Source organism: Schistocerca nitens, chromosome 1 (genome assembly GCF_023898315.1).
Source record: "Schistocerca nitens isolate TAMUIC-IGC-003100 chromosome 1, iqSchNite1.1, whole genome shotgun sequence".
NCBI classification, from domain to species: domain Eukaryota; kingdom Metazoa; phylum Arthropoda; class Insecta; order Orthoptera; family Acrididae; genus Schistocerca; species Schistocerca nitens.
Genome location: NC_064614.1, coordinates 270,492,191 through 270,509,168, shown reverse-complemented (window position 1 = coordinate 270,509,168; position 16,978 = coordinate 270,492,191). Strand labels below are relative to the sequence as shown.

The following is a 16,978-nucleotide window of genomic DNA, read 5'->3' as shown; positions in this document are numbered from 1 at the left end:
TGGTATCTAATTTCGACAAAGGACTTTCTGGCCAAAAGCTATATTTGTGAGAGTCTTTTTGTTGTGCCTATCTGCGACTCAGCATCTACGCTGTATGGGAAGGAGAATATATTACTGATGACTAAAGTCTCTCTTACATGTATCTGTTGTGGTTATTAAACTTACAGAAAAACACTGTGAACTGATGTACCAACTTAACACTACAAATATAGCCATGTAACGAATGGTGTTGGTTGGGTTGGGTTGTTTGGGGAAGGAGACCAGACAGCGAGGTCATCGGTCTCATCACTCCTAGCATCTGCCTGGAGCGATTTAGGGAAATCACGGAAAAACTAAATCAGGATGGCTGGACGCAGGACTGAACTGTTGTCCTCCCAGATGCAAGTCCAGTGCTATCCACTGTGCCAAGAATGGTGTCTTGCAACACTTCAAGCCTGCAATGCGAGATGTTCGCTTAAGTCTAGCTCCAAAATACTACTAGGCAAAGAGCACGAGAATTATGTATCTAGTAAGTGAAATGATATTCAGGTTTTTATGCCCCCAGGTTTATTATTTACATTTTATGGCATTCATTGGACCACTCTAGCCAACTTTATACAAATATATCTAAAAACAAAGATGATGTGACTTACCAAACGAAAGTGCTGGCAGGTCGATAGACACACAAACAAACACAAACATACACACAAAATTCAAGCTTTCGCAACCAACGGTTGCTTCGTCAGGAAAGAGGGAAGGAGAGGGGAAGATGAAAGGATGTGGGTTTTAAGGGAGAGGGTAAGGAGTCATTCCAATCCCGGGAGCGGAAAGACTTACCTTAGGGGGAAAAAAGGACAGGTATACACTCGCACACACACACACATTCCATCCGCACATACACAGACACAAGCAGACATTCCATCCGCACATACACAGACACAAGCAGACATTTCATGAAATGTCTGCTTGTGTCTGTGTATGTGCGGATGGAATGTGTGTATGTGCGAGTGTATACCTGTCCTTTTTTCCCCCTAAGGTAAGTCTTTCCGCTCCCGGGATTGGAATGACCCCTTACCCTCTCCCTTAAAACCCACATCCTTTCATCTTCCCCTCTCCTTCCCTCTTTCCTGACGAAGCAACCGTTGACTGCGAAAGCTTGAATTTTGTGTGTATGTTTGTGTTTGTTTGTGTGTCTATCGACCTGCCAGCACTTTCGTTTGGTAAGTCACATCATCTTTGTTTTTAGATATATTTTTCCCACATGGAATGTTTCCCTCTATTATATTCACAACTTTATACAAAGAATTTTTCAGTTTCCCGTCAGCCCAGTACTTCTTCATTCTCTCGGATCTCATCCTTCTTTCTTCGTCAGAAATCACCCTTCCTATTGTCTGTTTGTTGATTCTCATTTTCAGTCTGGTTTGTTTGTCTGTGAGTTTCCTTATTTTGTCAGTTTTGTTTCTTAGGTCTTCCAATGTAATCTGTAGCTCATTCATATCTTCCTTGATTTCTGTAATCCACTTAATGTTGCACTTACTATTCCACAATTGTTCTATTATTCTCCTGATGATTCTGTTCTCTGGTGTTCTGATTAGATGTCTGAAAAATGAAATGCGTTTCTTCCTGATTGTACTCATTACCGGTTCTATTTCCTTGCAGACTGTTTCATTTGTAGCTACTCTCCAGTGTCCATCTTTCTGGTACGATTTGTTGATGTACGTTCTGATGATTCTTCTCTCTATTTTGAGTATTTTGTCTATTTGTGCAGTGTTAGTTGTTTGGAAGATGGTTTCACTTGCGTATGTTATTTCTGTTTGAGTGGCTGTTTTTTAGTGTTTTAATTTTGTTGCTATTAACAGGCTCTTTTCGTTGTATGTGTTCTTGATGATATATTGTGCTCTAGTCAATTTGTGTATTCTGTTATGCCATGTTGGCTTTGCATTGAGGTTGTATGTTATAATTTCTCGCAGATATTTAAATTTATCTACAATTTTTATTTTGTTTATGAGTGGTGGGTCAGTTAAAATGATGACTGTTTTTTCAAAGGATATTCCAAGACCAATTTTATGTCTATTTCCTGTAGTGAGTTAACTTGTTGTTTGGTTTCCTGAATACAGTTGGACAAGAGAGCAAGGTCATCAGCAAATCCTAGACAGTTTAAACTTATTTCTTGATGCAATAATTTACCAACAGCCATATGTATTGCAGAAATTTATTTTATGAACTTCTTATGTGCTACCACTTTCGGCATTACATTGATGCCATCTTCAGGCCCCTGTACAATGAGTAGAACAAATGTACTATTATAAAAATATATAGAACATACGTTAAATTGACAAGTATCTATGTTAACTATGTATGTGGCTCAAAAGGACATATTGTATATCATTAAAACTATAATGTAACATTACAGCAAATATGCTTCTCCTATGTCACACTGTTGTTAATAGTTTTCACTTCTTTACTCGAATATAGCATTACAGATGAACATATTTATACGCTATTACTCATAAATCCATACCACACAGTTGTAATAGGCCATGCAACATAACAATCAAATGTACTGCATACAATCATATGTCCAGTGGAAGAATATTTTTTTACATAATTAACTAATATAAAAAATAATAAAATAAAGTACAAGAAAATGTGACATAACCATGTCAGAATTCATAAGTTACATATGTGTAACCTAGGTCGTATTATGTGTGGTATGACAAATAGCTGCCGCAATATAAACGATAAAAAGTATAAAGAGTTTGTCTTAAAGCCCAATTGCATTCACAAATTAAACCAATGCAATAGTACTATAAAAATCATCAAACATCTGGTCACTGTAGGCGCTTCATTAGAACCCCTATGTAAGCCCACCCCGCACTCTGCTGAGTGGATTAATGCAGCGACAGAAGTGCCTCATATAGTCATAGTTACAAAGAAGATTCTCAATCTCTGTATATCAAAAAATGTCTATCTCCCTACATATAAGTCCTATACAATTATGTAGCATTATACCAAGTGGAATCAAACGAGTAAAAAAGAAAGGGAGAAAAAGAAAAATATAGGAGGCCACCTATAAGTCCGAACAAAAATCTCAAAATGAAATGTATACCATCCCTAAGACTAAGCGTACCACCTAAAACCATGTCAAATCATTCTCAAGGTTGCATTAAGGCTGGGTGTAGTAACATATGAGATGACTATCAGGATCTTAAGTACATCATCCAGTGTCATCATATTCTGTCTAATGACTTTAGTGAGTCGGAAACTGTCTGCATGGGTCAAAATGTCACGGTACCTGAAAACTGGTCAAAATATTTGACTAGCTAAAATCAAACAATAATGAATTTATACTCATCAGCTAAGTGTCAAGGAAATGCAAAGTTACATCAAGTATAAAATTGGTTAAGTGGCAACTCAAGAGTGCAATGACAGGAGAACAGTACAGTAATCCAAAGGGGTACGAAAGTGATGTTGGACACATTTGCAAGTTATGGTGGTGGACAACTTCCACAGGAGGGGAAAAAATGTACTGTTGACCCGTATGTGCCTTATATTGGCAAATATCAAAACAGCATCTAAGTATAGTACACAAAATTCCAAAGTATTATACTAAAGTCCCCATGATCATCAGTATTGAAGTATTATAAGTATCTCATTTGAAGATGTATGGCATCATTGACCTAACAACATCTATGAGAGTATAAGTAATTTTGCTGGTACATCGCTGATGACCTGGACCAACAAATTAAAATATAAGTCACTGCCTATTTATGCATACCGATATCATTAAATCTTGACAGGGTAACACCTATAACATTGTGTCTGTAAACTGTTCATCCATCCTAGGTACCAGCTAACCACATACTCACTGTGGTAAACGCCCTCTTATAACTAAATTTTAGTAAGGTTATACTAACAACTAACAGGAAAATGTTATCAGAAGTAAGTCTAAAACATCATCTCTAACATTACCATATAGGTGTAAAGACTCACTGGCCTCAAATATATTAGAGGCCAAGTAATTCGATGGGGACGCAGTGGTTCGATTAAGTTCAAATAATACAGATCTGATGCAAGCCAAGCACAAACACTCAACATATACGAGTCAAAACTAAAAATATAAAATACGTGAACTTCAGGTAACAACCCCCTAACTTAGGTGTCGATGGCTACCTACACCTTAGTCTACACTACTAAATATTGTCCATGTCACTTATATCTACATCAGGTGTTGCCATGATATTAAAAGTTAATACGCAAATTTACTACGATTCATACAGGAAGAGGTTGACAGACGAAATGCAAATATTGGGTAACCCTACTGCCAAATATGCCACAGAGGTGACGGAAGTAATTGAACACAGTAAACATTATGAAAAAGCCGTAAGAAGAATCACCGCCTAAAAAATAGAGTTTCAAGAATGCTTTTATGCTCGACATACCGCTATGCAACAGCTCCTGGTGGCCAAGTGACACAGACTGAGGCGGTTTTCAAACATTGATGTGTGGTCAAAGATGAAACCATCTGGAGTCAAAGGTTATAGGAAGCGTTGCTGGTAAGAATCGACAATAGTATAGTCATTCCTAGTGGAACTCTAGTGAGGACGACACATTACAATTGAAGCTATGTATCCAGGGACTATTAATGTTCTTGATATCAGAGTAATAGGTCGTAATAGTTTCATCTATCATGCTATATTCGAGTAAAACAGTGAAAACTATTAACAACAGTGTGACATAGTCAGAAGCACATTTGCCCTAATGTTATATATAGTTTTAATGATACCTGTCAACTGTTAATGTATGTTCTATATTTTTATAATAGTACATTTGTTCTACACATTGTACGGGGCCTGAAGATGGGATCAATGTAATGCTGAAACTGGTAGTACACAAGAAGTTCATAAAATAAATTTCTACAATAAATACAGCTGTTCGTAAATTATTGCATCAAGAAATACATGCCAGTCATTGTCCCACGGTCCATAATGGATCAACAAAGAGTTTAAACTTATGTTATCTTTGGGTCTTCAATTTGGACATTCTTTGGGTTAGTCTTGTACCATTCCCTCATTATGTATTCTAAAGCACAGCTGAACAGCAGGGGCGCCAAGCAATCACCTTGTCTTAAACCTGTTTTTATGACGAATGACTTAGGGAGTTCCCCCCTGGACTTGACTTTTGATACAGTGTTGGTTAAGGTGAGTTCTATCAATTTCATTAATTTTGTATGGAGCCCGAAATTTCTTAAGATTTTGAACACTGAAGGTCTATGGATACAGTCATATGCTTTTTTAAAGTCCACAAAGGTTATTACAAGAGGTTTATTTCGTTTCTTGTAATATGCTATGGCTAATTTTAAAGTGATGATCTGTTCTGCACAGCTTCTCCAAGGTCTGAAGCCTCCTTGGTATTCACCTAATCCTTCCTCTAGTTGCTCTTTGAACCTCCTGTATAGGACTCAGGAGAAAATCTTGTATGCGCAGTCTAAGAGAGAGATACCTCTGTAATTATCTGGGTTGCTTTTATCTCCTTTTTCGTGGAGTGGGTGGACTGTGGCTGTGGTCCAATGTTCGGGAAACTTTTCTGTTATCCAGATTTTTGTTAGAGCTATGTGTAAGGATGTTCGAACTGTATCATTGGCATATTTCCTCATTTCTGCAAAAACTCTGTCTTCTCCGTGTGCCTTATAATTTTTCATCTCTCTGAGTGCTGTTTCCACCTCTTGGATTGTTGGAGGATTTATGAAATTAGGTGGAGTCTTGATAGGTGTGTCTGTATTAATTGCTAAAAGTTCCTGGGGTTCTTCACAATTCAAAAGTTTACTAAATGCTTTTGCCATGATTTTGGCATTTTCCTTGTTATTATGTGCCTTTTTCCATCTTCCCTTTTCAGCATTAACGTGGGAGGGGCAAATTTTTGTAACTGTCTTCCAAACATTTTGTAAAAGTCTCTGGAATTGGTTTTGTGGTTACTTTCTTCTACTGAGTCAATTAGATCTTTCTGTGATTGTCTCTTGGTTTGCCTGATAATTTGTGTGAACTTTTTCCTGATATTTTTGAGGTTGGTTTCATTTTCTTCTGTTTTGTGTGTTTGAATTTCGAACCATGCATGATGTCTTTCTTCATGAATTTTGTCACATTCTGAGTTCCACCAGACATGTCTTTTACGTGGGTTCAATGGGGATAAATTTTCTGCTTGTTGCCTGAGAATTTGAACCCATGTTTAATAAAACAAAATGCACTCTATTATCATGAGTCAACAATGAAAACATTAATGACATGAAATTATATGATCTCTAGAGTACTTACACAAACACTGCACATAAATAATTTGAGGCTTTCGGAAAGCTATCAATGTTGTCAGTCTTCTTTTTGGTGAAATGTTACCTTCACCCTTATTTACATTCCACCAACAACTTTCCATATGTGCACACATTGCACTAATAAGGTTTTGTTCATTAATAACAACTCCATAGAGCTATTGGCATTAAGAAATGGTTGTGCAGCTTAACTTTTTAACAACAATACAATTCTGTCCTACCCTATGGTGTAATATCTACAGGTGCTTGTTGTCCCACAGTAAAACAGTTAAAACCAGCCAAAATTTTTATGTCTTTCATTTTGTCAAAATTCCACAGTTTTAACCAGCAACTTCCCCTAAAATGAAACTGCAACTCTTTGGTAGTGTATTTACTTGTGTTGACCCATCTGATAGATAAAAAGTGTGTGAGATCAGATCTCAAACCTGGATCTATGTTCACATCCATGCCCAGCATACAGTTTTAATCTGTCACATGAGGCATACAACTTTCTTTCACTTCATGTTTTAGAAGTTTCAAATCATATTATGACATTTATTATTACAGCCTTTTTTAAGTTTGTCCTTTCATAGTAGTGGCACATTTTTCCTATTCGAATATTTACTCCTTTCTTCTTTCTTGCTCTCTTTTTTGCTACCTGCAGACTACTGTCAAAATTTATTATTTGCATTTTACTTTCTCTTTACACTTCATTGATCATCTTATGCAATTGGTGTAGATCACATCAGCAAACTTTTAATTGAAAGAAATACATGACCATTAAAGTAAGATTATAAATTATCTGGAAATTTATTAATTTCAGATAAGCAAAATAAATATAATTTGATGTAGAGTGACATTCTAGCCAAAATGAATAATGAGATTCAAAAATTCAACCTCTGTGTGTTCCATAAGTTTCTAGATAAACAGAAAAAACATAATTTCAAATGAGTCTATTCAGCGCAAAAGAAAACAAGTTTTCTGTTGTACTCACTGGATAGGCACGTTCAGTAACGAACTGTTGTAACTTCACAAAATCCTTGCTGTATAGACAGAAAATAAAACAACTTTAGTGTATTGTTACATATAGGGGTCTTGTGTTTTAAAACTATGATACAATACTGTCTGCACAGTTTTTACCTTGCCATGCAGTTGTGAGCATTTATGTAAATTTCTTGTGCAGCATCTGTGAAGACCTGAGTGTTGAACTCTTCTTCAAAGGAGCGGATCTTACGAATGGCCATCATTGACTTGCTTTTCTTTTCAACCATTTCAAATTTCTGCTTTGCTCCCTAAAACACAACGCCCAGAAACTGAAAAGCTGTAATGTTTTGGGTACCAACCTGTACGCTGTGTCAACAGATATACGTGTCATTAAAATTTCCTGGAGTTATATATTTCAAACCAAATAATGTGTTCTATCACAATGGTGTGCACATAAGAAGGCAGGTAGTGGGACGATGTGTGGTGGTGAGGAGCAGTGTACCCTGCTATGCACCAGTCGACACTGTCATTCTGCTGCGTCTACCTGTACTGTGCAATTCAAAGTGTGTACTGTTCACTTAGTGTCTTTTACGTTAATATACGTATGGTGAGGGCATTTTGTCAGCCACTTTTGCATTCTTTTATGGGTGACATAAAGCAAGCACACCAAATATTTCATTAAGAAGTGACAGCGATATTTTTCTGAACATGTACACTCACCTGGGGAGAGTCAGAAGCAGCAACAGTGGCCCAGTGTGGCACTTACTTCAGTGTTGGCAGTTACCAGGGTAGGTGACAGCTGGGGTATGTGGGATGAGGGGAGACGGAGAGTGCACTGCCCATGCCGCAATGTATTCTCCACCCCTCTCTGCGCAGAACCCATCATTCAGCTGCCTTCTTAGTTGCACACCACTACAACAATATGCAGTGTAGATACAAGAAAATTATACATCTTTTGTTGTTTACAGCCCCCCCCCCCCCGCCCTCTCTCTCTTTCTCCCTTTCCCCCTTCCCCCTGTCCCTCCAAATTACTCTTCTGCAACATATCTATCCACATTTTACCTGGATTCTGCAAATCACCATGAAGTGCATGGTATAGGGTACTTAGAACTGCAACATTTATCTCAATAAATTTCTGTCGGGGGAGGGGGGGGGAGGAAGAGGAGGGGGGAGGATGGAGGAATAATTGTTTATCTGCCTCTGGATCACTTTAATTAGGTCCAATCTTGTCTTTGAGATCCCTATGGGACTGATATCTATTGTGTAGTAATATATTCAAAGCTTTGTAAGTAAGGTTTCATGGTGTACTCTGCATCATCTTCATGTATCTGCCAATCTGTTCATTCATGCTGTCCTTCTTTGTATATGTTCAATATCCCCTGTCAGATCTATTTCTTACAGGTCCCACACACTTAAGCAGTAATCTAGGATTTAATGCACAAGTGTTTTGTAAGCAATTGCCACCATAGACTGATTTAATTTCTCTAGCATTCTACTAATGGACTGCAGTCTGCAACATGTTTTATATACAACTGAACTTATGTGATTGTTAAACTTCATATTCCTACCAATTGTTACACCGAGGCATTTGTGAGAGTTGAATGATTCCAAATATGATTCGTTGATACAGTAGTCATAGGATATTATGTTATTTCCTATAATAATAATAATAATAATAATAATAATAATAATGGTTTACAATAATAATAATAATGGTTTATTTGTCCATAATAACTTTTACAGTCCTGGACATAAGATGGATCTCATTTCAGGGCAGGATTTGAGGAAATGAGATCCACCCTTCATGAAATCCTCCCCACTCCACCATGAGTGTCTTTCTGCCGTCCACCTAACCTTCGTAACCTCTTAGTTCATCCCTAAGAAATCCCCAAACCACCTTCCCTACCCTCTGGCTCCTACCCTTGTAACTGCCCCTGGTGTAAAACCTGTCCCATGCACCCTCCCACCACCACCTACTCCAGTCCTGTAACCCGGAAGGTGTACACGATCAAAGGCAGAGCCATGTGTGAAAGCACCCACGTGATTTACCAACTGACCTGCCTACACTGTGAAGCTTTCTATGTGGGAATGACCAGCAACAAATTGCCCATTCGCATGAATGGACACAGGCAGACAGTGTTTGTTGGTAATGAGGGTCACCCTGTGGCTAAACATGCCTTGGTGCATGGCCAGCACATCTTGGCACAGTGTTACACCGTCCGGGTTATCTGGATACTTCCCACTAACACCAACCTGTCAGAACTCCGGAGATGGGAACTTGCCCTTCAGTATATCCTCTCTTCTCGTCACCCGCCAGGCCTCAACCTCCGCTAATTTCAAGTTGCCGCTGCTCATACCTCACATGTCATTCAACAACATCTTTGCCTCTGTACTTCCGCCTCGACTGACATCTCTGCCCAAACTCTTTGCCTTTACAAATGTCTGCTTGTGTCTGTGTATGTGCGGATGGATATGTGTGTGTGTGCGAGTGTATACCTGTCCTTTTTTCCCCCTAAGGTAAGTCTTTCCGCTCCCGGGATTGGAATGACTCCTTACCCTCTCCCTTAAAACCCACATCCTTTCGTCTTTCCCTCTGCTTCCCTCTTTCCTGATGAAGCAACCGTTGGTTGCAAAAGCTTGAATTTTGTGTGTATGTTTGTGTGTCTATCAACTTGCCAGAACTTTCATTTGGTAAGTCACATCATCTTTGTTTTTAGATATATTATGCTGGTAAGGCATTTTAGTAGGTAGGTATTACACGAGATTTTTTTACACATGTAGCTGATGTGCTCCTTCCGTGTAAGATGTTCATCAACTATAATACCCAGGAATTTATGTTTATCAATTGTTTCAATTGATAACTCTGGCTCAGTGTCCATTTGTCTTGATTTGTAATTTAGCATAAACTCCATAAGAATTGTCTTTCCCTTATTTAATGCCAATTTATTTTTAGTCATATATTCTGTGATGAGGCTAGTGTTCATATTATTTTGCACTGCTAGCTGTTTTGTAGGGCCCCAGCTTATGGAGGAGGTGTCGTCGGCATAATTCACAAGGTCTGCATTTTTTGGAATTATTATATCACTGATGTACACAATGAACAGAAAAGGCCCAATAATACTTCCCTGAGGGACTCCACAGTTAAGAATTTTATAAGATGATTTTACTGTTTGTATAAGTCCCCCAGTTGTATGATACAACTTAACACATTGTCTCCTGTCAGCAAGGTACGATCTTAACAAATCTAATGCCACTCCTCTGACCCCATAAGTTTCTAACTTATGTAGAAGAATGGAATGATTTACAGTATCAAAAGCCTTAGATAGGTCTAGAAAGGTGCCAATAACTTTGTTTCCATCATCAAGTTTATTCAATACTGCTTGAATAAATGTGGCTATGGCTGTTATTGCGCAATTTTCCACTTACCAGTACTTTAAGAACTGCTAATCTTCATACCAGTTTGAAGTATTATAAACATATGACTGAATATTTGTGCAGCTTTTTTTTCAGATAGTGCTTAATTACAGTTAACTGCGTCATTCAAAAGATATTCGAGGTTAATATTGTCTACAAGGTCTTTAATATACAGCATGAACAGCAAGGGTTCAAGCACACTTCCCTGCAGCACTCCTGAACTTATTACTTGTTTTATGTATTTATTTATCATATTCTGTGGGCATACATGAATCAATGCTACCTGGTCACTGAAGAAGTGAGCATATAGTTTACGGAATGAAAGAATTAAAGAACAAACAAACAAACAAAAAAAAAAAAAAAAAAAAAATTAGAGAGAATATATACATAACATATCACAGAAAAATGTTCTCATCTACTGTGAGGAACTCTTGCACATAAAAGAAGGAATGTGTCACAAGGAAACTATACAACTCTGATTTGAATATTTGTTTTTATAACTCTTTTCTTTTTTAGTTCTACTTAATGCCTACTGGAAATGAAATCTGCTGCATAGTGCACACCTTGCTGTACAATGCTTAAGGAAATATTGTCCAAGTGTGTGTCATCTTTCCATCTAGTGTTCACTGATTGGATGTTGCAGTTCAATCTGAACGAGTCAATGTTCTCTACAACAAATCCCATTACGGAATACAGGAAGACACCTGAACAACGACCTACATGAAGTTTGCGAACTGATACCATAGATCGCTCTGACCATCCTTTTCTGGGCTAAGAATATTCTTGGCAAGTTCACAGCGCTGCCACAAAGTAGAATGCTATACAAGATAATAGAGTGAAAGCCTTCATGTTTCAATGTCCAAGACAGTGGAGATCATTCATAGTGTAGATAGCAGCACCCAATTTCTGCACACGATCTTGAACATGATACTTCCAAAAATGTCTTCCATATATTCTCAGTCCTAGCAATTTAAAGTGGTTGACTTCTTTGAATTTTTGACCATCTTGAGACAATGAAACTGCTTCTTACACAAATCCCTTGTCAGAAATTGTATGTATTCTGTTTTGTTGCAATTAAGTGTCGATCTGTTATCAGAAAACCACATGCTGATGGTTCTGATTACTGTTAGTTACATCATTTATCTTATGTTCCACATAATAACGATTGATATATGTCAAGATAAGCAACAGACACAGAACAGAAGGCTGTGGCATACCACACTCTGTCTGCTTGCCGGGGGGGTCTCATCCGAGATGTGGAGGAGGCCCTGCCGGCGGTGATAGAGCACTGGGTGCACCCGACTGCAAATTGTTGCTCATGTCGGCACCAATGACTCCTGCCGTCTGGGTTCAGAGGTCATCCTCACTTTGTACAGGTGGTTGGCGGAATTGTGAAGGCGGAAAGCCTCGTTCGTGGGGTGGAATCGGAGCTAACTATTTTTAGTATCGTTCCCAGAACCGATCGCGGTCCTCTGGTTTGGAGCCGAGTGGAAGGCTTTAACCAGAGGCTCAGACGATTCTGCGGAGATCTGGGGTGCAAATTTCTCGACCTCCGCTATTGGGTGGAGAAATGTAGGGTCCCCCTGAATAGGTCAGGCGTGCACTACACGCCGGAAGCGGCTACTAGGGTAGCGGAGTACGTGTGGAGGGCACATGTGGGTTTTTTAGGTTAGAGAATTCCCTCCCTAGGCCCGACAAGATGCCTCCTGAGACGCAGCAAGGTAGGAGTAGGCAAAATGCAACAGGGAATAACAATATTAATGTGCTAATAGTAAACTGCAGGGGCTTCTATAGAAAGGTCCCAGAACTGCTCTCATTAATAAACGGTCACAACGCCCATATAGTACTAGGGACAGAAAGTTGGCTGAAACCAGACGTAAACTGCAATGAAATCCTAAACTCAGATTGGAATGTATACCGCAGAGACAGGCTGGACAGTGAAGGGGGAGGCGTGTTTATGGTGATAAGAACTGCAATAGTATCGAAGGAAATTGATGAAGATCCGAAATGTGAAATAATTTGGGTGAAGGTCACGGTTAAAGCAGGCTCAGACATGGTAATTCGATGTCTCTATAGGCCCCCTGGCTCAGCAGCTGTTGTGGCTGAGCACCTGAAGGATAATTTGGATAATATTTCGAGTAGATTTCCCCACCATGTTATAGTTCTGGGTGGAGATTTTAATTTACTGGATATAGACTGGGAGACTCAAATGTTCATAACAGGTGGCAGGGACAAAGAATCCAGTGAAATTATTTTAAGTGCTTTATCTGAAAACTACCTTGAGCAGTTAAACAGAGAACCGACTCGTGGCGATAACATATTAGACCTTCTGGTGACAAACAGACCGAACTATTTGAAACAGTTAACGCAGAACAGGGAATCAGCGATCATAAAGCGGTTACTGCATGGATGATTTCAGCCGTAAATAGAAATATTAAAAAAGGTTCAATGATTTTTCTGTTTAGCAAAAGTGACAAAAAGCAGATTACAGACTACCTGACAGCTCAACACAAAAGTTTTGTCTCAAGTACAGATAGTGTTGAGGATAAGTGGACAAAGTTCAAAACCACCGTACAATATGCGTTAGATGAGTATGTGCCAAGAAAGATCGTAAGAGATGGAAAAGAGCCACCGTGGTACAACAACCGAGTTAGGAAACTGCTGCGGAAGCAAAGGGAACTTCACAGCAAACATAAACATAGCCAAAGCCTTGCAGACAAACAAAAATTACGCAAAACGAAATGTAGTGTGGGGAGGGCTATGCGAGAGGCGTTCAATGAATTCGAAAGTAAAGTTCGATGTACTGACTTGGCAGAAAATCCTACGAAATTTTGGTCTTATGTCAAAGCGGTAGGTGGATCAAAACAAAATGTCCAGACACTCTGTGATCAAAATGGTACTGAAACAAAGGATGACAGACTAAAGGCCAAAATACTAAATGTCTTTTTCCAAAGCTGTTTCACAGAGGGAGACTGCACTGTAGTTCCTTCTCTAGATTGTCGCACAGATGACAAAATGGTAGATATCGAAATAGACGACATAGGGATAGAGAAACAATTAAAATTGCTCAATAGAGAATAGGCCGTTGGACCTGATGGGATACCAGTTCGATTTTACACAGAGTAAGCGAAGGAACTTGCCCCCCTTCTTTCAGCGGAGTACCGTAGGTCTGTAGAAGAGCGTAGCTTTCCAAAGGATTGGAAAAGGGCGCAGGTCACCCCCGTTTTCAAGAAGGGACGTCGAACAGATGTGCAGAACTATAGACCTATATCTCTAACGGCGATCAGTTGTAGAATTTTGGATCACGTATTATGTTCGAGTATAATGACTTTTCTGGAGACTAGAAATCTACTCTGTAGTAATCAGCATGGGTTTCGAAAAAGACAATCGTGTGAAACTCAGCTTGCACTATTCGTCCACGAGACAGAAGAGGGCCATACACACCGGTTCACAGGTAGATGCCGTGTTTCTTGACTTCCGAAAGGCGTTCGATACAGTTCCCCACAGTCGTTTAATGAACAAAGTAAGAGCATATGGAATATCAGACCAATTGTGTGATTGGATTGAAGAGTTCCTGGATAACAGAACGCAGCATGTCATTCTTAATGGAGAGAAGTCTTCCGAAGTAAGAATGATTTCAGGTGTGCTGCAGGGGAGTGTCATAGGACCGTTACTATTCACAATATACATAAATGACCTTGTGGATGACATCGGAAGTTCACTGAGGCTTTTTGCAGATGATGCTGTGGTGTATCGAGAGGTTGTAACAATGGAAAATTGTACTGAAATGCAGGAGGATCTGCAGCGAATTGACGCATGGTGCAGGGAATGGCAATTGAATCTCAATGTAGACAAGTGTAATATGCTGCGAATACATAGAAAGATCCCTTACCATTTAGCTACAAAATAGCAGGTCAGCAACTGGAAGCAATTAATTCCATAAATTATCTGGGAGTACGCACTAGGCGTGATTTAAAATGGAATGATCATATAAAGTTGATCGTCATTAAAGCAGATGCCAGACTGAGATTCATTGGAAGAATCCTAAGGAAATGAAATCCGAAAACAAAGGAAGTAGGTTACAGCACGCTTGTTCGCCCACTGCTAGAATACTGCTCAACGGTGTGGGATCCGTACCAGATAGCGTTGATCGAAGAGATAGAGAAGATCCAATGGACAGCAGCGCGCTTCGTTACAGGATCATTTAGTAATCGCAAAAGTGTTACAGAGATGATAGATAAACTCCAGTGGAAGACTCTGCAGGAGAGATGCTCAGTAGCTCGGTACGGGCTTTTGTTAAAGTTTCAAGAACATACCTTCACCGAAGAGTCAAGCAGTATATTGCTCCCTCCTACGTATATCTCGCGAAGAGACCATGAGGATAAAATCAGAGAGATTAGAGTCCACACAGAAGCATACCGACAATCCTTCTTTCCACAAACAATACGAGACTGGAATAGAAGGGAGAACCGATAGAGGTACTCAGGGTACCCACCGCCACACACCGTCAGGTGGCTTGCGGAGTATGGATGTAGATGTAGATGTAGACCCCAGTTAGATTCAAACCCATTTCCTGTTTGTTGAGACTGGAGGACAACTTTCTGCTTCCTACATTCCAGATATGATGTGAACCATTGTTTAACTTTTTCTCTAATCCCATAATATTCCATGGTCCATACAATCATATTCTTTTGTTAAATCAGAGAAAATACTGTCCTCAACCTATAGTAATCGTAACTGCAGTCTCCTTCAAATCTCCCGTGCAGCGAGCTACGTAAATTTATGTATTAACTGTGTTTTTCTTACTTGTCACTTCTTTTTCTGTGTGTTTTTGCTTTTAGGAAGCTTTAATTTTTGAGTACTAGTAATAGTGTTCCATAGATTTCATGTTTGTTTCGAATACAGTCCAGCTTATTTTCATTGTTTCCAACAAGAAGTGTCTAGTAACCACAGTTTAGTCATCTATCAGCCGCCTTTAGTGAATTAGCAGGCTTGTCAAAAGTTGACTCCTTAACTCTCTGCAGTAAATTGTTGATTTCTTAGGATGGATAGGATGTGAGACTGCTGTGTATGGAAGCAGGAGGAGCTGGCCACTGTTCGCGAACAGCTGAACGTGCTGATGCCTGCAATCAGCCATCTTCAGGCTTCTGCCTCGGAGTGTAGCGGCAGTGGGGAGTCTGGTGTGTTGCATGGTACACCCCAGGTGTTACATGCTTCACCCATGGTCCCTGCTGTCGAGACGTCTTTGCGGGTACCAGGCGCGTTTGGGCCACCCACTTCCCAAGGGGAGTGGCAGGTTCAACGGCGTTCGCGTTGCACAAGGCGGAGGGTCAATGTGGAGGCTGGCCAGGTGGCATCGCCCGTTCTGCCTGTGAGTGGACATGTGGCCGCTCCTTCAGCAAGGTCCGGTCAGGCGCACGGCAGGGGGAGGGTTATTAGTGATTGTGAGCTCCAATGTTAGGTGGGTGATGGAGGCCCTTAGGAAAATAGCGGAAAGGTCAGGGAAGAAGGCCAGTGTTCACTCGGTCTGCTTGCTGGAGGGTCCCGTCCGAGATGTGGAGGAGGCCCTGCAGGCGGTGATAGAGACCACTGGGTGCACCCAACTACAAATTGTTGCTCATGTCAGCACCAATGGTTCCTGCCGTCTGGGTTCAGAGGTCATCCTCAGTTCATACAGGTGGTTGGCAGAGTTGGTGAAGGCGGAAAGCCTCACTTGCGGGGTGGAATCAGAGCAAGCTATTTGTAGTATCATTCCCAGAACCGATCGTGGTCCTCTGGTTTGGAGCCGAGTGGAAGGCTTAAACTAGATGCTCAGACGATTCTGCACAGATCTGGGGTGCAAATTTCTTGACCTCCGCTATCAGGTGGAGAAATGTAGGGTACCCCTAACAGGTAAAGCATGCACTACACGCAGGAAATGACTACAAGGGTAGCGGAGTACATGTGGAGTGCACATGTTGGTTTTTTAGGTTAGAGAATTCCATCCCTAGGCCCGACAAGATGCCTCCTGAGACGTGACAAGGTAGCAGTAGGCAAAATGCAACAGGAAATGACAATACTAATGTGGTAATAGTAAACTACAGGAGCATCTATAGAAAGGTCCCAGAACTGCTCTCGTTAATAAACGGTCACAATGCCCACACAGTACTAGGGACGGAAAGATTGCTGAAACCAGAAGTAAACAGTAACGAAATTCTAAACTCAGATTGGAATGTATACCGCAGAGACAGGCTGGACAGTGAAGGGGGAGGCATGTTTATAGTGATAAAAAGTGCAATAGTATCAAAGGAAACTGACGGA

At 40.1% G+C, this 16,978-nt stretch overlaps 1 protein-coding gene across 1 annotated transcript in view; it reads right to left on the bottom strand.

Annotated features, from left to right (window-relative positions):
- LOC126248003 (probable 39S ribosomal protein L45, mitochondrial) overlaps window positions 1-16,978 on the bottom strand; it is a 102,703-nt gene that overhangs the window by 25,492 nt on the left and 60,233 nt on the right. The window contains exons 5-6 of the mRNA XM_049948588.1: window positions 7,421-7,572; window positions 7,275-7,323 (exon numbers count right to left, since the gene is read on the bottom strand). Coding sequence (XP_049804545.1) covers window positions 7,275-7,323; window positions 7,421-7,572 — 201 coding nt within the window. The remainder of the gene's footprint in view (window positions 1-7,274; window positions 7,324-7,420; window positions 7,573-16,978) is intronic.